Raw genomic sequence first — 25681 nt, forward strand, 5'->3', positions numbered from 1 at the left:
ATTTGTATGGTTTTACAGTAACATTCAATATTTTGAGTTACTATTCACGGATTTTAATACCCTATTTATTAAAATAAATTCTTCTTAATGATATGTTTCATAATATATATTATAACATACATACGCGGTCGTCTGTTCCTATGGTAAGCAACTTAATACAAGTGTTATATGTAACAGACGACTGTTAAAGCTATTTTTGGACAAATAAAAATAAAACATATATAGATAAATAAACACAAATATTTACATCCATACTTAGTTGGGAATCGAACCTGTAATCCGCGGAGCAGAAAGCAGAGGCACTACAAACTGCGCCAATGGACTAGTCAATTAACTTAATACCTAGTTTAGTACAACAATAAAAATGAAATTCAAATAAAACAGCATTCATTATTAACAAATCATTTATTTAAACTTGAAAACCATACAAAATGTACTGAATAACGATAATATATTTAGTTTTATTTATTTTTACAAAAATTGACTTACAATCGTTAAAACAATCTTTAACATTAAACAAAAAGCTGACGTAATTATATTAATTGCTTATTTTTATATTTAAAAAAAAAACTGGTAAAGTTCCACTTTTAAATAAATAAATATAATTTTTGGCAATAGATTTTGGCATAAAATAATATATGATTTAATCTGACTAGAAAGAATATTACGCTATAATTACGATTACAGTTCATTTTTATTTGTATGATTTGAAAATCGATTCTTACTTATTACAAAACCCCATTTTCGTGACAATTTTTTTAAGGTTTTTTTCCTTATAAATGCTCTAGATTTAGTTTTATACTTTTTTGTAATCGAACTGTGATAAAAAAGAAAATGATTACACCTAAAAATTACTTCAATACATTGAAATTCGAAATTTAGAAATTGAGTGAATAATTTCGTATTTTCATATCGTTCAAAAATTTCAAAAATTGAATCGTAAAATTTCGTAAGGATTAAAAACAGTATGATGACTTGAGATCGGCATAAGTTCAGATAAAGTAGATGATTTATTATAAAGATATGAATTTATTATTTTATATTTGAGATTATTTTAGACACATTAGAAATTATGAAATTGATTTATTCCCAAACTGAACTCATCAGTGTATATTCAAAAATTCAATTTTTAGTCTACTTTTTTGTTTACTTGAATTTTTCTTAGTTCCGTTTCAAGATATTTGTGTCTCTCTTACCAGACAGTTTTTTTTTGGTTAAATTTGCAATTGCACAGTTTAGAGGCTGTCACAAGTATCCACGCATCTTTAGATTACACATAGGATATCTTAAAAAGTTATAAGATAAGAAACAGCTACGTAAGTGAATGTACATTAAGTACAGAAAGGGTGCCGTTGGCGTTTTTTCTCTTCTCTTATGTAAAGTTATAAAACCTAATTCATAATTAGTGATCAGTATGAATAGTTCTTGAGGGAAAATATAAAAGTTTTTTAAACGTTCTCTACTAGAGACGTAGCTTCACTTTTATGTTCCTATCAAATATTTTTTTAACCCATTATTAATTCATATTAAGAAGTAAAAAGAAAACGCTACGAATGCTTCTTTTAAAACTTACATACCCTTTTACAAATTACAGAATAGTGAAGCGGACAGGAAATATGAATGAAAAAAGATGAAATATAAACAAAATAGAACGACATAAAAAGGATCTTATTATTTTTGGTGGGACTTTAGACGTGTTTGTCTCATTTTTAAAATTGAATGACCGGTCGTACCATAATTATGTACATTTTATATTTATACTATTATGTTTAATTTTTTAATTGTTGCTATCGTCCTCGGTAAATCTGAAAATAAAAAATAAAATTTTATTTTATTTTTATTAACACAAAAAACCTTTTTATTTTATATTTATAAGACGATTTTTCAATAAAACTTTAAATGTTTTTCAATCAAATTTGGTCATAAAAGAAAATATAAAAAATGCAAAATATATTTAAAATTTTTCATCAAAATAAATCCATGAAGCTTTAGTTTAGAAAAATAAACATACTTCATGCATTTTTAATAAGCGCCCCTATAACTAACTTTCTATTTAAACTTTGAACCATGCAGTGTACGTAAATAATATATGCATATAACAAACTAACAACTATATAGTTCAAAAAAATCGTATGAACATTTAGTTTCTAATCAACCAATTATTCGCCCTTTAAACAAAATGTACTTCTGAAATTTAACTATCTCTAACAAAACTATACAATGATGCTTAACTACTCTGTAAACATCTGCTCTGCTATTAAGGAAAAAGATAAGAATTTAATTCGCCACGCTACTATGGAGTAGAGCATATATTTACAAGTCTTTAAATTTATTCTACTCATAATTTTAAATAAAATTTAAACTCGGCGAATTCTTTTCTTCAAATTCTTTGCAGAAGAATTGTTTTATCCTCTATAGTAATTACGGCCTTCTTTTCCGTGTCATTCTTGTCTAAACATGGCATACAGACCAGAAAATATTCTTCTCATGCTCTAAGAAAAAAAAAAATTAAACAAAATATGAAGTGTGTAACGTACCTTTAGAAAACTTGTACCCTATGATTTTCCCGATCACATACGATGATGTTGCCACCGGACATAACAGCGATACCTTCAAGACCCTTGAACTCCCCGTCTCCAGAACCCCAGGAACCGAAAGCCCTGAGGAAAGTACCATCAGGATGGAAGATCTGGATTCTGTTGTTACCAGAATCAGCGACTACGATGTAGCCTTGGTCATCGACAGCAACACCCCTGATGACAATAAAATTTATTTAATAATATAATTCTTTTTATGAAACGCGCTATAGGTGACTATTTTACTATTTCAGCAAGAAGTCTGCTTTAAAGCAATTTCCAGGAAAAATAAATACAATTTATTCCACATGAGTGGCTACAGGTGGTAATAATTTATGTAACGGCCTTTAACTTTTATAGCTCTGTATAAACTTTTCGTATGAAGCAAAATACAGTAAAAAAATTGTTACATTAAACATTTTTTACCCGTGCAACTAAAAAGTAACGATGACGAGTTACATTTGATACTTTTAATGCGATCATTAGCTTAAATCTGTGTGATTTCATTTATTGTAAAAAATACTTATCATTACGTAACACGAGTACAATTTTCATAGAAATTGAGGCTGCTCCAAATTTTACCTTACCTCCATAAAGAACTTGACTTAACATTCCAGTTAAGTTCAGCTTACGTATTACATAACCGAGTAAGACGACTCTTACTTAATATAAAATTTAGTCATAAAGAGATACATTGTTTTGATTTTATGATGGGACACCTTGACCAACTTTAAACGTGAAAACAGTAGAATTTGACCTCAAAACGTGATCCGGTTACCGAGTATCTTTAATAGTTCAACTTTAGTTTTATGACCGGGTGATATTGCAGTCTTTACTACGCTATAAACGGAGAGGTTTTAAGCGTTGAAGACTTAGAAACTTTCTATTGAATTATTGACGACTTATTTTACTTAAAAATGGAATTCTGCTTTATTTACAAATTTTTAACTGAAATAATTTTTCAATCATAAAAATTAAAGTAAATGACGTTATGTTCGTTTACAAACATTTCAAAGAAAATTGCTATCGTCATACTAAACATTAAATTATTGGAAATTCTAACTAATTTAGAGCCTATAATTATTTTATACGAGGTGAACGGTATGTAAAACAAAGGATATTAATATCGATTAGTCGTTAGCAAGACACCAAACAAGTCATAGTTTATAAGATAGCTGGCAAACTGTAATCGTATTACGTTCCCTTATGACCCTGTTTGAGAACTCTCGAGCGGTTAAATAAGACTCGAAGTTCGAGTGTGGAATAAGTGTTTAATAGTTATTTACTGGATTATCAACTTTATTATCGTATTATCAGATTCGTCTTTTGAATTGTTTGATCATTATCTTATAGCTGTTTAGTTTTCACGGGCCCTGCCATAAAAATTGTCAAAGTTTTCTTTTTATTTCTGGATAACGATTGGATTGTTTAAAAAGTTTCAATATAGATACAGATAGATATCTCAAAAGCCAACCAAAATTATTTTCGAGAATGTGTTATGGCAAAAGAAATGGATACAAAAGAAAAGATAACTACATAAAGAGGCATTGTTTGCTAAAAGCGTGCTTCCTTTCAGAACACTTTTATTATTATTAAGAAAATATTTATTACGGCCATCAGATTGAACGAAGCAATAAGAAAGAGTATACGTTTAAAAAGCTAGATGACAATAGAAAAATGGAAATTAAAGATTTAACATTCACCTTGGGAACTTGAACTGCCCATCCTCAGAACCTTCTTCACCGAACGAAGAAATAACTCTTCCATTAACATCGAAGACTTGAATCCTGTGGTTGTTGGAGTCAGAGACTAGTACACGATTGGTGCTGGATACAGCTATGTAATGTGGATGCTCCAGCTGTCCAAGTTTGGATCCGAAACTACCGAATTTACCCACAAATGTACCGTCGGATTGGAACACCTACAACAAGAAAATTGGTTTTAACAAAATTTGTTTTCAATTGAAATTCAAAAGTGAAAATTATGGCGAATATTTTTAGCCATTAATTTGCAAACTTTATTTATGGTCCTTTATAAATCTAAAAACATATAAGATCAAGTCGTTAATATCGTCGATCAATTTTAAATGTCCAAAGAAAGTTTAATCGAGTTTTTTAACTATGAGTTCGGAATTTTTCATAGGAAAAAGCACTTAAATGAGACGCTCTTCCGATCTGATGTAAAAAATTGGAAGCAGTATGTATAAAGTTTTTTTTTATGTTGATTAGGTACGATAATTATGACTTAGTTCAATTAACTAACCTGTACTCTATGGTTTTCCTTGTCACACACGTATATAAATCCGAGGGCGTCTGTTGTGATGCCCCATGGGTAGTTGAACTTTCCATCACCAGTACCCTGGCTGCCGAAGGATCTCAGGAAGCGACCGGCGGGGTCGAACACCTGAGAACAAATTGATAGATTTATTTAATATAAAATACTTTGCAATTTTTCTTATTCATTTATTTTTAAATAAAACATAGACGGACGTAGATAGTTTATCAAGATGGTTACATTAGATTTTAAGTTAGACTTTTAGGATCTAATAGTATTAAAATTCGCACAGAAGATTTTCATACTGATAGCTATACAGACAAATATCTAAGAAATAATAGTGATTTTGGCTTCTATTACTAAGCTGTGGTTAGTTTTTCTTAACTATCACACGTGTACAGACATCTGGCGGATATGTTTATACGATATAATTAACTAAATCTTGAATTAAATCTTTTTGGGATTTTCATAGGTGTTCAAGCGTTATATTTTGTTTCATATGTTATTGTGTTTTGAGGCTTTCTGATAATTAATTGAATTTTTAGATGTTGATAGGTAGAAACTATTCGTACTTGACAAATTAAACACTGTTAAAATATCTTAGAATTTAGTTCAAATTTATGAATGGTAAATAATAATTTAAAAAAAACTTTTGACTAAATGTTTGCATTGTCGCTAGAACAAAACCGCATGATCGTTTCTCCAATGTACAATTTCCCATGAACCATGCTTAACATTTGTATATTTAAAATATTTTATGTTACAATTAAATTTTCAGGTAACACGAATTCATTTGAAGGGTTGAACGCGATCAAAATATCTGCGGTTTCTGTGGCTACGGTTTCGAAACTCTCCTCAACTGAAACGGTCCTGAAAATCAAATGACGAATTCCTTTGAGGAAATATATAAACAGTTTGATTTACGAGAACAATAATAAAATTCCTGAGTATTTTATTTTAGCAACTGAAACGTTAACTGAGTAAGGACACAGCAGGAAATCCTGCTCGATATATGGAGCAGCCTGACTGGGGCAGTACTTCTACTACCTTAGAGAAGATCACGGCTAAATAATACTACTTTCAAGCAGTGTTGTGTTCCAGTTGGTGAGTAAAGTGATCAGAACTCCTGGGGGGAATTGCGAACCGACTCGGCAACGCGCTTGCGATGCTTCTGGTGTCGCAGACGTCTATATGCTGCGGTAATCACTTACCATCAGGTGAGCCGTGCGATTGTTTGCCGTCTTAGTTACACATTTAAAAAAACATTTTTTCTTCTTATTTATATATCGAATGATTTTTTATTTTATTCTATACAAACATGACAATTACAAACAAACAAAAATTCAATTCGTTACAGGCATTCAAAAGCTATATATATATATATATGCGTGAATAGATTTTGGCGGTTCATTTATATATATATATATATATATATATATATATATATATATATATATATATATATATAGACCAAAACGTTACCATAGTTTAAAAATCGAGAATAGAATTTGCCACTATAATTATCTCTAAATCTTGATTTGATGTTAAACAATTTTTGCTATATTTAAACAGCACATCAAACTATGTTATGTTTCACTTTGTGAGCGTGACTTTATTTGTATCAATGCCAACAGACTGGTAATGAGACAAACAAACGAACAGATGGCCATAACGATGTAAAACGTTCCTGTTGAATACACATTACTAAAAATAAGCCTTTTCTTGGAGAATAAAATTATTTTAATTGGATGGTTCTGACGTTACCGAACAATACTGTAAATTCAGTTTTATATATTTTCATCAACAGTAAGACCACAATAAAGGTATGTCTGATAATTAATTTCTTGAAAGAAAGATAGAAATTATTATAATTGTCAAAAGATTTAATTATTATTTCAGAAATATACAAATATATTTTTAAACATAGCATTTCATGAAAGGTCGAGAACATTTGGAAAATTTTATGAAATTTAGTGACGTAGTACTTGCTATAGCGTAATAGGCGTAAATATATTGCTTTCCTATTGCTCGAGAATGGCTTCTATTCTCATTAAAGAAAAGGGTGGAGAGTAATCCGCAGTAGATTTTCGTTTTGGATTTGGTTTCTTATCGGTGTTTTCCTTAACCTCCGAACACGACATATACATTAAGATAATTCTTTCACTTGAAACTTAAGCCCTGAATTATTAGTCTCAAGAAAATTAAAAATAAAAATAAATGCCAGGAAGCATCGTTGAATATTTTTCTCCGTCTACCGTCCGATATAAAAACTTAATCGTAAACTGATAAAAACTCACATTTTGTATTAATTGAATTTTTGTATATAAACTGGCGATATGAAAGTACTACAATAACACAAACATTTTAATGGATAAATAATAAATTTATGAATCATGGAATTGCCCACTAATACGAACATAATGTACACAATTACGGCCATTATCATAAGCGGTGATTATGAATTTATTTTGCTCAATTATCGTTAGAGTCACGTGACGTTATTGCTAAATTTTAGCTGAGTTATGTAATAATCATAAGTCGATAAACTATGTGATTTGTGGTTTATATATTTGATAATTGCGATACATGAAAGTACGAAATAATGTTGCACCTGAAATCGAAAATATCAAGTATTTCTAACAGAGTGATGTTTAATGTGATAAATCAAAATATTATAATTTAGTAATTAAAGAAATTGGTATAACAATAAAATTGACATAATGATAAAATATAAGCATATGCACGTAGGTGAAAGATGAAATACTAAACATCTTATTTTTATAACGTAACTCTCTTATGAATAGGTACTGAATATTTTACAGTAATGATAAAAACTTAGACGTACACGTAACAATAAATAAAAGTTTATAGACAACTCAAAAAGATGTTGTAGTATTATATTTTAATTAACCACATTTAAATTTTAAAATGAAATATGAGCAGCTATATTTAGTTTTAAGCTTTTTAATTGGTTCTTATCAATAGTATTCCAAAATAGTATCACGTAGGTAAGTTTGTTAACGCGATTCTGATTGGTTATTCAGTTTGTAGACGATCATTATCAATGACGAATAACGACTAATTGCAATTACTGAAACGACTAAAAATGCTTAAAATTAACATTATTATATTGAGAGAAAAGTAATTTTTCATTTATATTTTTAATGACTCATTAATTAAATTACACTCGTAAGTTATAATTAGAAAGATTTCTCAAGAGTAATTCTTATTGAGAGTTATTGGGTTGGTGAGTGAAAAGATCAACGTCGAATGATCTGACAAATCTCCTAAGTAAGTTCTACCAGTGCCTTCGATTTTCAAAGATTTTGGATAAAGACGTCAAGAGGATATATAAAGTTAGAATCTAACCAATACAGTTGTAGTAGAACAGAAAAAGGAGCTACAAGACTTCAATCCATCTAAAAAAATGTAGGCAAGTACGCGATGTAAAGATAATAACAGGCAATTATGTTTACACAAAGGAAAAGCACGGTAAATCTAGTTATTACAATAACTGTGTTTGCTAGCAAACGTAAAAGACGACTTCAATTACATAGACATATAATGCAATGTAAGTGAACGAAAAAATTAACAAACGCACTAGTCGCCACTACGATTTTCGAAGATTTTTCTGGATTGCCATCATTAGATCCCGATTTCCTTATCATGGTACTGACCCTTGGGATATTTCTTTTTCAGCAAAATCGGTTCATAAACGAAGAAGTATTCAAAACACACAAAATCATTTTTATATCTACTGTCGAAGTGAGAAACCTCCTCCTTTTTGAAGTCGGTTAAAAAGATAATAGTTGAAGAAAGAAGTCTTAGTACATCGCAGTATATGGTACAAATAGCTTAATACTTGATTGTTAATATAACTGTCAAGTGGTTCATGTGAGTTTTGACACTGCGGTCGACAGTTTGACAGCCTCTCAAAGTTTTGAACAAGGGTTCCCGAAACGGGGAAAAATAAAATTGCATTTCACAATCATACTTGAATATATTACTTATAAAAGTGATTTAAAATTAACTAAGTGTAAAGATTTTAAAACAATTTTTTTATTGTTTTTTAATATGAAACCGTGAGCATAAGCGTGTACACAATCATTCTCCTCTTAGTTAGTAAGTAGGGTATTAATTTTTCTAAAGTTCACCAGATTTTTTTTAAAATAGGTTATATTTTATTTAGCACTATCCAAACTTTATAAAACTTATTTCATTACCTGTATGCGATGGTTATATCGATCGGCGATGATGTACTGTCCGATACGGTTAACAGCAACGCCAGCTAGGCAGTCGAATTCGCCTTCTCCGCTGCCATATTGACCAAACTCCTTAACAAATATTCCATTGGAATCGAATACCTAAAACAAATGATTTGAATTCAGTTTTGTTTTTAATAATAGACATAGTCATTTAATTTTTAAATATTAATTATATGTTATTATTTTATTCGAAAATAGTTTTTAATTGAATACATAAAACAATTGAACGATCCTTCAATAGAATAATAAGTAAAATCACATAATTATCGCTTTGTGAGAGTATTTGCCGTATGCAAAGTCGAATATATGATAATGATTTTCATTCCACTATTTTGCCAACACGCGTTTATAGACGAGTAAACTATTTCCCTTACTTTATAGGAAGTTAAATATTTCTACAGACATTTATATCTACAATGAAAAATCCAAGTGTTAGTATGGTAATTATAGAAATAGTGAGCTGAGGTAGGGCACAGCAGGAATTTCCTGCTCAAAATATGAAGCAGCCCGACTGGGGTAGTACCTCGACCTTACAGAAGATCACAGCTAAATAATACTGTTTTCAAGCAGTATTGTGTTCCTGTTGGTGAGTAAGGTGACCAGAGCTCCTGGGGGGGATTGAGGATTGGGTCGGCAACGCGCTTACGATGCTTCTGGTCTTGCAAGCGTCTATAAGCTACGGTAATCTCTTACCATCAGGTGAGCCGTACGCTTGTTTGTCGACCTAGTAGTATAAAAAAAAGAACTTCAAAGGATTTTTTTAAATACCTGCACTCTGTGATTAGAAGAATCAGCCACGACCATAATATTGTCTGGGCCAACAGCGATGCCACGAGGCCAAGTAAAACAACCGGGTTCGCTCCCCCGGCTCCCCACACTGAATTGTAATCGGCGTTTCTGCAGATACTGGCTCCTAGGGGAGGAACCTGCTGCTGCGAAACCTGAGACAAATAATTTAGTTAAACAAAGTTCAAATCAAGCTGGTAGTCCAATGTTCAGAAGCCGCAAACCTATGTACACGCCACTCGTTATTCTAACCTGCTACCGCTGCTGTAGCCGCCGTAGGGGAGATGGGGGAGCCTGCCGCGTTTTTTGAATCGTCATCAGAACTGGCAAGCTCATTAGCTGAGCGTAAGGGCAACCCGAGAGACAAGCGACGGGATGTGCTAGAAGATGTACCGCCCGAATCACGATCTTTTCCTCGCGAGCCGTACTTGTTTTTTAAGTATCTCGCCCAGGAACTTAAAGCTGCTCCGTCCTTTTCGCCGGTTACCGGACGTTCAGGAGAGCTCTCCCTCGATTTGAGCGCATGTGACGATCGGCTTCGAGACAGCTCCGAACCGCCAGTGCCGGAGCCGTATCGAGCCGCAAGGTAAGCTGATGGGGATGCAGTAGTAGGGGAAACGGGATCATCTTGGTCATCGTCGTCACCCCCACCGAAACCGGTGTGACTGCTTTTGCTTCTTGCAAGGCGATTGCGACGTTCTTTTAAAGCAAGATATCTCGAACGAGCAGTAGGATATTTGGAATCGTCATCCAAAGAGGATGTCATTTCGTCATCTTTTGGTTTACTGCCATAACGGCTGTAGGATGAACCACTAGCGCCATATCGAGGAGCAGGTTCTTCTTCGGTTTGGGAGGATTGTCGAGTACGGTAACGTGACTGAGTTGACGTGTCTTTGTTTTTATTGTCATTTGCGTCATTTCGAGCATTAGTACTTCTCGCTAGAAGCGGTCCTATATCGCTACGAGCCATCGCCTGACTCTCGGGCTTCCTTTGTTGAACAGGCTCCTCTTCACTCTCCTCTGATGAGTCAGTTTCCTCTTCGGAGCTTGTATCAGAGTCGTCTTGTGCCGGCTCGGCGGGCGCCGGTGTGGGTGTCGGTCGTTGTGATCCAACGAAACGACTTTGTACCCGTTGTGCCCCGCCGGATGTTCCATTTGCTGTCACCGGTGTTGATCTTTCATTGCCTGCGGACAAAAAACGTGTGGTCGGTTTTGGTGGCAGCCCATCATTACTATATTTTGCTTTCAATTCTGCGATGGTTAGAATCGCACCTGTATGTTTAACCGCCGAGCCGGAACTTTCTGTTGATGCGCTAGATTCCGTACTAGGAGCGCGGGCTGCTTGACGGTGCACAGAGGATGTGTCAGATGCTGATGGCCTTCTTGTGACAGTTGGTTTTGGGGTTGGAGCGGTATTCTTGCGCTGATTTCTTTGCAGAGATCCAACTGATTCATCGGACTCACCATCACTGGATGCCTGAGAAATATACTGAAATTTGGTATTGACACCAAAAACGCAGTCTGATATATTTTTGTCGTTGTGTTGTGTTTATGTGTATATTTTATGAATTATCATGGAGTGTATTAATGGAATGTCCCAAGTTAGTCGTCGCGTATTCCATGTTAGTATCGATGATTAAATTTCTTATTTAAAATCTTTAATTATCATTCTCCGTCGCCTTCCCAACTCACCTCGCGAGCTGGTGTTGGCGGCTTACGATTAATTGAGCTTCTTTCTTCTTCAGCTGGCCTTTGAGGAGCTCGATCAGGTTCTTGTGATGAAGCTGCACCTTTGTTTTGTCTTTTAAGACGAGTTATTTCATCGTCTTCACTTTGCTGTCTTGCTGGTGGTGGCGGACGGCTTCGTGGTTGTGGTGTTGGTTGAACTGGCTTAGGTGGTGGAGGGGGCTCCTTCTTTTCTTTCTTTTTTCCACTATCTACATCTAATATCCTTTGCATAACTCGTGGGCAGTCACTCAATCTAAATATTCCACTGAGTGGACCTCGAGTTGCATCTTCAGTATCGGCAACCTTTTCTTTTTCTTTCTCTTTTTGTTCGGCTTTTACAGCTCGGGTTGCTGTTTCGGTATCAGAATCATTGTCAGCTTGGTGGCTTCTCACGAAACGCGAACGGAATCTTCGTGATGGTCTGTGCTCTGATTCATAACCACTATAGTCATCAGTGACACCATAGTCCCTAGTATGTTTTTCTGGAGGTGGTGGGCGGCGTTCACCAAATTTACGTCCACCTAAAATCGGCTCATCATTTTCTGTATACCCTTTAGCCTCTTCTTGTTGACGGAATTGAGATGCTAAGCGGTGATCACTCTTTGACCTTGTCAAGCCTTGAGATTGTTGTAATCCCGCTGAGTACGCATTTGGATGTGTGATGTTAAGTTCTCCATAACTAGCGACATGCATTACAAGCTGGTTTGGGTCATGTGTCATGATAAATCGTATCCTACGATTGTAATCACCAGCTTCATAGTCGAAATTTCTTAGAAATTCGACAGTTTTAAGGAATATTTCTTTGGTGTCAACCAATTCTGTGTCTTCCCATTCAACATCGTCGTTCATATATTTATCAGCGAGATCACAATTGCTTTGTATATTACTTAATTCTAACTCTAAATTATCTTTAAGATGAGTCAAATTTCTAAGTTCAGTAGCTAAATAACGATCAACCTCACTTCGCAAGAAATCAGTTCGATCTTTTAGAGCTTTAGCAAGTCTCTTGTGAATTTCATCTACTTCACCTGCCACTGCAGCACAATTTGTTTGCAAATTAGATGTGTTTCGTTCTACTACAGCTAAAATATCTTGAAGTCTATTTACGCCACGGCGTATTTGATTATTGATTCGCGCAATTTCCCTACGAAGTACTTCCATATGGGCAGATTTGCAATCTTCACAAACTTTCTTGTCACAATGAGCACAAGGTGCACAGTATGCCTTTTCTGAGCAAACATTGCATCTTTCCATAACTTGCCCAGCCGTGGGGTCTGGAAGTTCCCCAGCGATTTGAGCATGCAGCTCCAAAAACCTCTGCAAGGTGACATTTGTAGGGAATCCTTGTACTCCTTGATAGGGAATACGATGCTCTGCACGACATTCTGGACATTTAACCTGAAAAATAATTATAACAATTATTAAAGGTTCAAAGATTGAATATTATGTGTAATTAAATGTTGGTAAAAATTCAAAATAAGTGTCAATTTCGATACCTGTCGTCTGACGTAGTCGACCAGGCCGTCCATACATGGTTCCATACAGAAACTATGCTGACATGGCAGCAGCTTTGGGTTTCTGTACCGGTCCAAGCAGACGCAGCACGTCAGCAGTGATTCAAACTGCTCCATTTTTATTTAAACCTTCACTATGTGTCTGAAACAAAAATATAAATAGCCTTTAATTTAAATTTTATAATATGTTTGTTTCTTTTACAAGAACAAAAAGGTTCAATAGTAGATGTAATTTTTTCTCGTTTTGTATATTATTATTATCTCACAAACTTTGTAAAAAAATTTGTACGACATTAGATACATAAAAGGTATAAGAAATTTTAATTTTAATAAAATAAATAACTTCGAAGCATAAATCGCAATAATGTTAAAAACTTTGCAGCAGTCTTAATAAAAAAAAAAAAAAAAAAAAACAAAATTCAGAACGTTTAATTCAGTTGTGCTAAATTTTGCTCCCATTTCCAATAATCTGACTTTAATGAGTATTTAATAAATATTGTTTGATGAAGTCCATGTTTACATTATTTCACCATAACAAATTTTACAGCGGTCAGTGAAATACCAGGTCTAATTTTGGCGTTTGCGTGATATTCAAAGATTTCGTACCACTCAAAAATAGAACGTCTGGCATTTCGCATGGCTCCCATTTACATATTAGTTGCACTAGTCAATTTGTGTGGGAAGCACTTTTGATAACAACGTATTTAGAGATTTTTTTTTGACTACGTTTATGCGCTCCAACGTGTTTTATTCAAGAGCTATGTGTGTATTTAGCTTTAACTTAAGTAGGGCTCAGCAGGTAATATCCTGCTCAAAATCTGGATCAGCCCAACTGGGGAAGTACCTTGACCTTACAGAGGAGCACAGCTAAATAACATTGCTCTTAAATAATGATGTGTTCCTGTGGTGAGTAAGGTACTTCTTTTTGGGTCATCAACCCACTTGTGATGCTTTTGGTGGTGCAGGCATTTATAGGCTACGGTAATCGCTTCAGGTAAGCCGTACACTTGTTTGTCGACCTAATTGTATAAATGAAATAGCATCACTGTCCATGAACGTTTGTTAAGATTTCGAATTGTAGAATTTGTGACTAATACATCAAACGTTATCTGATTTATTTGTTCGAGATAACTGAATTTCGTATAAATCATTAAAAGTGAATATTTTTGCGTGCCAACATCCAAGATAATAATTTATTTCCGTTCATTCTTATTAAAATGATGTTTTTATAATTTCAAAATATATTTATTTCGAAAACTTTATTGTTAAAACTGCTAGTTTATTTTTAAATCTGCTTCAGTTCCTAAATGCGAAAAGACTTATTCTGATTATTTACAATTACTGACAGAGACAAATACTATGATACCGATAACCACGTGAAGGTTACTTTCAAAGCTGCCGCAGTCGAAACCATTACTCAGCATTGTATAAAAAATACGGCAGACTTCCATCAGTATTTTCGAAGCATGACGAGACGTGAGGTAACTATCTAATTTACGTCATTTGGCTTAGTCTCTAATGAGTCATTACTAACGGATATATGAGGAAAGTTGGATATGAAAAGTTAATGAATATAGTCATAATTTGAAAACTCATCAAATTGTACGAATTTATAAAGATTTATTAATTATTATTATATTTTATAATTAATGTATTTATAATTTATAAGGTATAAATTATGGTGAAAAGCAACGATTAACAATATTTTGAAAGTTTTTTGAATGAATGAAGAATTTAATTCCACTAACTACCACTACTCCACTTAACAGAAATAATATCAATCTAAATTATAATTATAAAGGCTACACCTTCGTAGCATGTCAACCTTGTGGTACAATTAGTGATGTGTCAAGTCGCTGTTTTGTGGACTTGAGTCAACTCGAGTCAGTTTATAGAGTATTTGAATCGCAGACTCGAGTCTGCGATTTGAACCTAGTACTCGAATTTAGTCCGAGACTCAAGACCAGAATCGCGGACCCAGTGGTCCGCGATTCGAGTCTCGGATTTGACTCGAGTCCCGAATTCGAATCCTGGACTCAAGTATGGCGTATTCGAATCAAAATTAATTGGTATTCCAGTTTACGAGTCCAAAGCAGAATTCGAGTCTGACTCAAGTCAAGCCGTACTCGGCACAATTATCTCAAGTCGAAAACTCATATACTTGTACGATATGCGTCATATATGCTTGCTTGTATGTTTTACAATCACGTGTCTGCCTTTCCCTAACATTGTCGTGTTCGATTTCAAAAGTCACGCATCTTTGGCATAATTCGGTACATTGTAATGTTTGAATTAAGAGTAATGTTAATGTTTCTTTATTTTACATATTTTAATTATTAATGTTTTATACAATTTTCATGCAATATAGCGAAAATTAAAAATAATAATAATAATATAATGGGAAGAATTTTTTTTATGATAAAAAATATAAAGATGTCAAAATCTACTCGGCATGAAACATTTAATAATGGTTAAATTGATTAATAAGTTATGCAATACTTTTACGTGTTGACAATTTTATCTAGTTCGTAATTTTACTTCTGATCAAAAAATGTTGTTAATCTTTTAATAAACCCTTAAAAGGTTTCAAAAAGATAATTTACATACTGACGAGTCAAAATCTATGAAATCGTCATAAACATTCAACAAATCGCGTATCACCATATTTTTGATGTCTCCACATTGATATGTCGACAACCACTTGATCGCCTTTGTCCAGGATCCAAGGTCGGACTTAAAATTATCACGGAAACGTACAAACGCACATGTCCTTTTATATGCCATATACACTCGCTCTTGACCGATTTTTAAATTTAGACTACTACGGATAAGCCACGTATCTCATGTTTATATTAACACGCGTCAGAGTTATTTTGAACGAGGTTGGCAGAATTTTTAATAGCTTTCTTCGTATTTGGCCAACTGTAACGCAACACGTTGCTATTTTTTTTTTTTTTTTTTTTGAAAAACAGAATATGCTTCAGCAGTAGGCATAAAAGACTATATAAGAAATGTAAATATGTGTAAAAAAAGAAATGCTGCGTAAACATTTTTTGTTAACTGCAACAATTTTAATTTAAACATTTTTAGTATATTTTTTTACCTTTGTAATTTTAATAATAATAGTAAATTCTTTATTTTACACCAAAATATAAACAAACAGTAGTAAGTAAAAAAAAAGATGTACAAAGGCGATCTTCTCGCTATCGGGTTAATAAACCAAATAATCGACACGGGTGACGTTATTTATGTTTTTTGGGACGTTGATAGCGAAAATGGCAGTTATCTCGAAGACTAAGACGGCGGACATGACATAAAATTAATTAAATTGTTTCCCAATACAAACTCTGAACTCCTAGGTTTTCTGCGTGAGCGAAGCCGCGGGCAAAAGCTAGTCCATATATAAATAATCAATAGTATAATATACGTGTATAAATGTAAAATATATATTGTTATAACATATGTATGTTTAAATTCTGAAAATTATTATATGTTAAGCGACATATAATACTTCTTTCTTTGTAATTTTAATATTTTATTAGTATTTCATTTTTCATGGTGAAATATGAGTAAATCATAATTAAAAAGAAATTTATTCAAATAAGCTTCAAAATCACTTTCGAATTGCCATTTTACAAATTAAATGATTATTAAAAGTAAAGCTAACACCGATTCGGTATGTAGATTCTGTACAGAAGAATCATAAAGAAACTCTGCAGTTATATTTTGAAAATAATATATAAACTGTGTTTTAGTACAAAATTAGTAATATCTTGCATGAAATATAGCTTCACAAGTCCACGAATCTAATGAACCAATGATGTAAATTATTTACAATCATCTTTTTAGGAACCAAATCTAATAATTCATTCTATTTAAGATAAGTTAAAAATGACTGTGTATTAAACAAGAGATCAAAATCTCAACACTGAAATGTTACAAAATACTAATAGAAAGAAAAGACTCTTTGTTTCCTTACGCAAATTGAAAAATTACTAAAAGGACTTTAAAATATTCTTTCGCATTAAAAGCCCATTAATTAAGGGATTTAAAAGGCTATCAAACATGGCGTAGTGATACAGAAACTGAATGGTAATCATGAACGTCAACTAATAACAACCACGAATTTTAATCCTAGCGTCAAAGCAACGGTAATCAAATACAAAATACAAATAAACGTATTATATACATAGAAAAATTTGAATAAAACAAATTCTAATGTATAAAATTGTCTTAGTGTGTATATATTCATGATATGTTATTGCTCCCTACATTATTCAACAGCGAAAAAATATTCCAACTGAAACTCAGACCGTATCTACACTGTTGTATTACATTATACCTGCCTGTTCACGTAAGGATGGAGTAAATTTGTTTTTCTAAAGTATTATACGTGTCTACAACGTGTATTTAATTCTATCAAGACGTGGTAAATATTTTCCGGTTTTTTAAAGACAAAAATTTAAGATGATTTCATATTTGTCAAATAAAGGGACTTGTGCCAAATTCCTGTGCGCGTTGGTAGGTATAATTTATATTAACATCATCCACCTAAAAATGTTTATGTTTGTGTGCTGTAAGCATAAATTTAAGTATGTATAGTAAACACTTTTAGGGCTAATTTTAAGATAAATTGTGTTTGCTCGCAAACAAATAGTACAACGTAAGTAGACGAAAAAAATTAACAAACGCAATAGTCGTCACTACGATTGTCGAGGGTTTCCCTCGATTTCTCTAAGATTCTATCATCCGATCCTAGTTTCCTTATCATGGAACCACAATTAGGATATCTCCTTTCCAACAAAAAAAAAATTCATAACCAACGAAGTTATCCCTGAATATACATAAATATATATCAAATTGTCAAATTGAGCAACCTCCTTCTTTTTTGAAGTCGGCTAATAATACGAATCGAGTATTGAATATTCAATTACACACACACGTGTGTATACACGCAGGAACAAAAATACATACAATGAAATGTATATTTTTCATCATCAACACATGATTTTAGATTAACATGGCTATTTCTATTATTAAAACTATCAAAAACGGGATATTTACCATATTTTTTTTTCATTTTGCGGAGCTCGATCATTCGACATTAACTGCAAATGTCTTGTTCACGAGACTGAAATTTTCGGGTAGATTTTGACGGCTTTAGCATTGTCCATACCGGTCTACCTCCTTTCTCACACGTTTGCTGCGTAAACGTGTAAACAGCAAACGTATCCCGTTGTTGAATAGTATCATCAATACATATAATAAAAATGTAAATGTAATATGCCTTGTGATGTCGGCCGAGTAGAATAGCACCACCCCCTTTGTTCCCGTGGGGGTCGTAAAAGGCGACCGAGGGATAAATCTGGCTTATAATCATCAGGTTTCTGGAGAAGGAAAACTTCATTTGAAACCCGGAATGGGGTCTCCGTCAAGCATTCGTGGCATAGCTCTAAAGTGAGATCGAGAGGGTGGCGTAGAGCTTAGGTAACTCTGCGTTTTCCTAAAGATTGTCCTAGGCGACACAGTGTCTGTCTGACACTGTCTAAATTGTCTGCAATAGACGGACTAAGGCCAATGAGAAAATGTAATATGTTTCTTAACGCTAAACTTAGAAACGGCTTATCCGATTTAAATGTGGTTTTGTAAATCGGTTCATAAATAAAAAAGTTATGCCAATTTAAAAATCACACTGAACATATTAATACCCAAACGACGGTGTTTATAATCCAAAATAAACCAAAAGATATGTCCAAAAAATGCTGTCCAAAGTAACTATTCTACGCGGACGTAGTTGTGGGCACAGCTAGTTAATAATAAACGTTAAGATCATACTTTTATTTTTGTCATTATTGCGTTGAAAGTAAAAATGTTTTGTAAAGATAACTAAAAATTAATTCACATTACGATTCTCAAGGATCTCTGAGACAGAGAGATAAATGAAGAGACGGACAGTGGAACTTAAAAATACTATTAGCAATTCTCTTTACCCAGTATTCACAAGTTCACAATTTATTAACTTTATGGAAATCTAAAACAACGCACTTTAACAAATATATATTTCACAAACTCGTTTTTAACATTTATTTGTTCAATTGAAACAATCAAAATGTGAATTTCTTTATATTATAAGCGTTATGCTAACAGCTCAACACGTACACTTAATTCTCCTTAGCAAACAATAATATTAAAGCAAAAAATAATAGTTTTTGATGTAGTCAAAAATGTTCTACGAATCAATGGTAAACATGTGAACCCACATATTCATACAGTTTCAAAATATCTTCTATCTTATAACCGAAAAACCGTTTGAAGTTCATTCGATATAACTGTCAGAGAACTTTTTGAAAATAAAGAAAGCAAAAATTGCTAAGACATTGTTTCTGATTTATTGAAAAATTTCCTACAAATGTACGAGAAAGTGTCATTGAAGATTCACGTCATGCACTCACATTCGAGTGTTTTCCTTGAAAAGTTTAAAAATATGAGCAAGGAACGGAGGGAATGTCTACACCAACATTTAATAATTTTTAAAGATTGATATCAAGGATTTTGTTATAAAAAGTAACAGCCGTTATAATATTACGAAACATTTCTCAGAATTTTTTTCAGAAATATCAATCTTCGTAATATCAAAAAAATTCCGGCAGAAATACACGTGTCACATTGGAACGTGTAATTGATTTAATCACAGTATAAGTTATAAGTGTATGTGTTTTGCCCATAGTCACCACGCTGGGCAGGCGGGTTGGTGGCCGCAGGGCTGGCTTTGTCGCACTGTAGACGCTGCTGCCCGTCTTCAGCCTGTGTATTTCAAAGCCAGCAGTTGGATGGTTATCCCGCCACCTGTTGGCTTTCTAAGTTCCAAGGTGGTAGCAGAACTGTGTTATCCCTTAGTCGCCTCTTACGACACCCACGGGAAGTGAGGAGGTGGCTATATTCTTTAATGCTGTAACCACCCAGCTTAATAGAAATTCATTGATGAATAATAATTGACAGTACGTAGAATTTGTTTATGTTATTTTTACGTGATATTAGTTACGCACTAATAAGGCGGAGAAGCACATCAGACTAAATAGTATATTTTCGTTATTTTATCTATTTTTATGTTTATTCTTGTGACAACAAGCTTTGACTATTATGAAAATAAGCTATTTAGGTCAAAGATAACATCAAAATAAGAAGATACTAATAGAATATCACATGATACGTTTATATTTATACTATTTACAATCAAAGAAAATATGCACAAGAGAATCTCTAGTGTTCCGATTTTAAATTTAGTAACGTAAACAGGCAACCGGTTTCCTTTATACGATGACGTCTCAATGGAAACAAAGACAGATTCCTGAATAAAACACGTTACGGGCTGAAGGTCGCTTGACGTTCTCAGGCCTATATTATACTTTTTCATGACTACATTATAACGTGAATTTACATCGGAAAATTTGCATCACAGACTCGTCGAAGACTAAAATATCGATAACTTTTCTCACTACATATTTCACGTTATTCTACCGACTTTGACATTTATGGATCATAGGCCCATAAATGTCGGATTCTAATGAGGTTCTGATCTATTGCGTCAGGTTTTATAGCCTACTAGCTTCTGGTTAATTTAGCTTACCAATGTTGAAAGAATTATTACGATCATTTTTGTTGTATCAATATTCGATTACAAAGAAACAAACCAAACTTTTATCTTTGTAATAATTATAATGTGTATATTATTATACAAAGTATACTAATTCTGTAGGTTAATATAGTTATTGAAAGCAAATATTCCGTTACTTTTGTATTTATTATTGGCGGAATTATATGATTATGTTGTGACTATCCGAACGCTAGAATGATATTTTAACAGCTTCTGCAACGTATATCCGGAATAAAAATATAATATGATCCAGGATATAAGGCATGCCAAGATTTTCTTACCTTTCTATTTTTATTAACGTGAAATAAATAATTTTATTTCAATATTTGTTTCCTGGTACAAAACGCTTAATCCCGGAAATGTCTAAATATAGTTAAGAGGAATCATTGGCGTATTTCGTTATCTTTGTTTTGAAATTGAAAAACATTAAAGAATGTTAAAATATATTTTACGAACTGTCGTTATGACGAAGTTTTAATTTTTTTTGAAAGATAAAAATGAATCATCGAAACGAATAGTGTTTTAAAATTAACATAGTGTCATAAAATATATTGTGAAATAAGGTGAAAATAAAAAATAAAAAAGATGTAGCAAAAGTAACTAAATTTACGTAATTAAATTATTTAGTAGAATTAATATTTGCATATGTTATCGTATTAATTTATTCAAAACTGAATCAACGTTTTATTAACAGTCAGAAAAAAAATGTGCGATGTACACAAAGAGATATACGTGACTGTGTTAGTGTTTAGTGGTTTTTAAAAAAGGAGTTTGTATTATAACATTTATAAATCGGTCAAGCACAAGTTCGGATATCATGCAAAATACGTTCCAATCAATGTAACTTTATTTAATTTTATATTATAAACTGTCTAATCAATTATTTTCAGTAAGTTTCTAGTCTTATACTATTTATTAATTAATTTAAAAAAAAAAACTTAACAGTTTAGCTGTTAATTTTAAACACAAAGCGCGATACTTACAGCGTTTATTGCCACATTAAAAAAAAATAACAAAATAAAACACTTGAAAATAGAAATCCAATCCACAAGCGGGGGTAAAAAAAAATCAGGTATTCTAGCACTTGAAATTATTTACTTGTCATTGTTGAAACGGTGACATTTGAAAATGGAACGAGACTAGATATATCACAGGCGTTGGTGTTCCCGATCTTTGCTATACTGAAGGCAACTCGACACCAGAGCTCGGGATTTTATTTTTGGAGCCGGTGCGCGTGCGCATATGGAGCCGTCACGTTTACTTTTGGACGAGAAAAGGTCATTGGACACGCGATTGTTTTCGATGATACGCATTGTTTCCTAGTACTTTCAATGTCGGAGTGATAGTCTTTTTGGAATTAAGTAAGGCAAATTGTGATTTTAGTCGGGATCTCAAATTGTATTTTTACTTGTATAAATTGTAATAATAAGGATTTAAGGATCTAATGTAAAAAAAAAAAACTAGGGCTGGTACTTAATAAAATGGGTAAGCCTTTAATTTAATATAATTATTTAAATTGGCAAATTTAAAAATCTAAATATTTTAGGCAGCCTAGAAATTCTAAGCCTAAATGTCACGGGATTACTGATGATTATTTGCATAGACGTGCAAAATAGACATATGAAATCCCAATTTATATTAATGATACGAAATTTCAAACTAAAAACGATCGAAATAATTATAACTGTCCTAAAATTAAATATAAATAACCGACTGTCATTTCCGATAAATGCCAATGACTTCAATATAAATAGTGATCGAAATGAAAAGAAGAATCAGTCGTAGCCTCTCACTTTGATCCGAAGTTATGCGGCCACGTGTTTCTTCTTATGCCACGTTTAGATATTTGAAGTAGTGACTCGACAGGTAACTTGCCGGATATTATTAATAGATAAAGTTCAAATTTGTAACAGTTAGATCTAATATCGCTTCGCTAATTATGAGGGTACATTCATTTTTTTTTTAATTTAAATCTATATACCACCTGCCCATCTGAAAAGCAATATAATTAGCAATAAGATCGCCTGGTTGTACAATTTGTTACTATAATTGCTTGTAATTTTAATTTTGTTCTTTATTTAAATGTGCAATAAAGTATATTATTATTATTATTATTTTAAGATTTCAAAAAAAAAAAAATAACGCCATATTGAATGACGACCTGAAACGGTAAACTATTATAATCAAAAATCAAAAATCAAAAAATGTAAGCAATTTAATTACCATTTACAATGCACTTACTCTAAAAAATATATATTATATATCGAATGAAAGCGAGTGAAAACTTACTAATAACAAGTTTTCAATTATGCAGGTTGATATTTAAATCAGTTTTCCGTTACTCTTCTAACTAATTACTTAATAATAACAATTAGAATTAGCTGAGAGCTTCTATGTGTAGTAAATAAATAAAAAATAATAATTAAAAATAAACAAAAAACCCGCCTGCGTGAAGAATAACTAATAGAAAATCAACTGAAAAAGCTGGAACAAGATAAAAATTCAATATGCACACAAAGTCAGCGAAATAAATAGAAACAATATCAAACATTTTGTGCTGTACATTTAAAATATATTAGTACGGTAGGTGTTTATTTTTAATTATTATTTTATTTATGTCTTTTTATTCAGACAAATTACGTAATCGGTTCAATTCATTAAAACAGTTTACATCATGTGGTTGATTAAGTAATTTTTTAGGGTCAAGAGAACCGATAGCAAGCCCGGAGAAAGATCTCACTCTGCTCAAAGCAACGTAAGCCTGACATTTATTAATTTTTATTTGTAATTTTAATTGTATGTTTTTTTTAACCATTGTATTTTATTAGAAAGGCTACACCCCGAAGTTGATCGTCGCCTAGGAGGCGAGTTTGGCATGGCATAGGCATGGGAAAGAGCAAAATCCACATTTTTTAAACTTTAATATTGTATTTCTTTATTAGTATTACGGTAATAATAATCATGATATACCTTTTTAAAATCCTTGTATTGTGCCCTTTAATTTGATACCCATATTATAGTATTCAAGAAAAAAAAATTTTTTCCTTAACTACAATGGCTTCGCGCAGCCGCCATGTTTGATTTTTTTTTAATGTCACCTATCTAAGAACACTTGGGCAGCTAAGACGAACCTAACGATACCTCAATTATGTAAATCCGTTCAGTGGTTCTGAAAATATGAGGTAGTAAAGAATATTACATACAAACATACATATATACAAGATACGCGCGAAAAACATAACCCTTCCTTGGCAGTCGGGTAATAAAAAAAAAAGAACGCCTCGCACTCAATGGTCCCTACTAAGATTTACTACTGTGTCGGGGGTCCGGAAGCACACAAAATACACAAGCACAAACGCCCAAACCACGGCCAACATCAGTGCGGCCAATACAAATGTATACCATGTACGGGGAGTTAACCTCAAACCGTTATAAAAATACAGAGGTTTAAGAGTAATCTCTTTCCGTATTTTTTCTAATCGGAGGCGTGCCATAGTGAAGGCTATATAAAAAATACGTAAATTTTATATTTATTATGTACGTATTCTCACGCAGTACGTTTCTTATATTTTTATAACTTTTTATAAGTCAATAAGACCCGGAATAAAAAGAACCGTAATTTATCTAAAACCTTTGAAAGAGTTACGACATGGCAGTCATCAATCTGAGGCAATATAATAATAATATGCTAGCTAGGCACTGGGGACTATCATGAGAGTAAGTCTCTGTACCTAGATAAACTCGTAAAGTATTCGTGGTGCTTATCTGATAAAAAATATATGTACTTGTTCTGTATTGGCTGATAAGCTAATAATTGTGTTTGCTCGCAAACGAAAAAAAAAAAACAGACTTCAATTACATCTACGAGTAATACAACGTAGATCGACAAAAAAATAGTCAAGTAACTACACGTTATCAAAGATTACTCAAAAAGTAGTGATTAGATCTCGATAAAATTTATATGTGACCGCATGATAAACATCAGCTTTCGATTAAATTAAATATTATCAAAATCAGTACACCCAGTAAAAAGTTATTGCGGATTTTCGAGAGTTTCCCTCGATTTCTCTGAGATCCCATCATCAGATCCTGGTTTCCTTATCATGGTATCAAATTAGGGATATCCCCTTTCCAACAAAAAAATAATTATCAAAATCGGTACACCCAGTAAAAAGTTATTGCGGATTTTCGAGAGTTTCCCTCGATTTCTCTGGGATCCCATCATCAGATTCTGATTTCCTTATCATAGTATCAAACTAGGGATATCCCATTTCCAACAAAAAAAGAATTATCAAAATCGGTACATCCAGTAGAAAGTTATGCGGTATAATACAACGTAGGTCGACGAAAAAAGCGTCAAGTAAAAACGCATTATTAGATATAAGTCAAAAAGTAGTTGTTAGATCTCAAATAAATTTAAATGGGACCAATTGACACACACCACCTTTCGATTAAAATTAAAATTGTCGAAATCGGTCCACCCGGTCAAAAGTTCTGATGTAACATACATTTAAAAAAAAAAATATAGTCGAATTGAGAACCTCCTCCTTTTTTGGAAGTCGGTTAAAAAACGGCGCACAACATCATGTTTTCATTATTTGAGTTCAAAAAGGGTATAAAGCGGAATGTGGAAGTACAGAACCTTCCAGAACTAAAATCATCATATGGTGTAGAATATAAATACGTACGTATGCGCGATGGACATACATGTACATCATTTATTTTTATTACATTGAATTTTTTTATACTATTAGGTCGACAAATAACGCGAATACCGTGGCCTGTAGATGCCTCCAATACCAGAAACATTGCACGTGCGTTTCGGATTCTACCCCCAATACCCCCAGGAGCTCTGGTCACCTTACTCACTATAGGAACACAACA

General features: G+C 32.8%; 1 protein-coding gene across 1 annotated transcript; it reads right to left on the reverse strand.

Moving 5' to 3' along the window:
• Positions 1 to 386: 386 nt before the first annotated feature.
• Positions 387 to 25608, reverse strand: LOC123656265 (RING finger protein nhl-1). Its single transcript, XM_045591972.1, has 11 exons — positions 25598 to 25608; positions 21006 to 21010; positions 13126 to 13285; positions 11594 to 13027; positions 10154 to 11378; positions 9884 to 10056; positions 9074 to 9214; positions 4839 to 4979; positions 4280 to 4497; positions 2538 to 2753; positions 387 to 1805 (listed from the first exon to the last, which is right to left on the reverse strand). The coding sequence occupies exons 3-10, from the start codon at positions 13258 to 13260 to the stop codon at positions 2540 to 2542; spliced, it is 3681 nt and encodes a 1226-aa protein (XP_045447928.1). The 5' UTR covers positions 13261 to 13285; positions 21006 to 21010; positions 25598 to 25608; the 3' UTR covers positions 387 to 1805; positions 2538 to 2539.
• Positions 25609 to 25681: the final 73 nt, after the last annotated feature.

The sequence above is a fragment of the Melitaea cinxia genome, chromosome 9 (genome assembly GCF_905220565.1).
Source record: "Melitaea cinxia chromosome 9, ilMelCinx1.1, whole genome shotgun sequence".
NCBI classification, from domain to species: Eukaryota; Metazoa; Arthropoda; class Insecta; order Lepidoptera; family Nymphalidae; genus Melitaea; species Melitaea cinxia.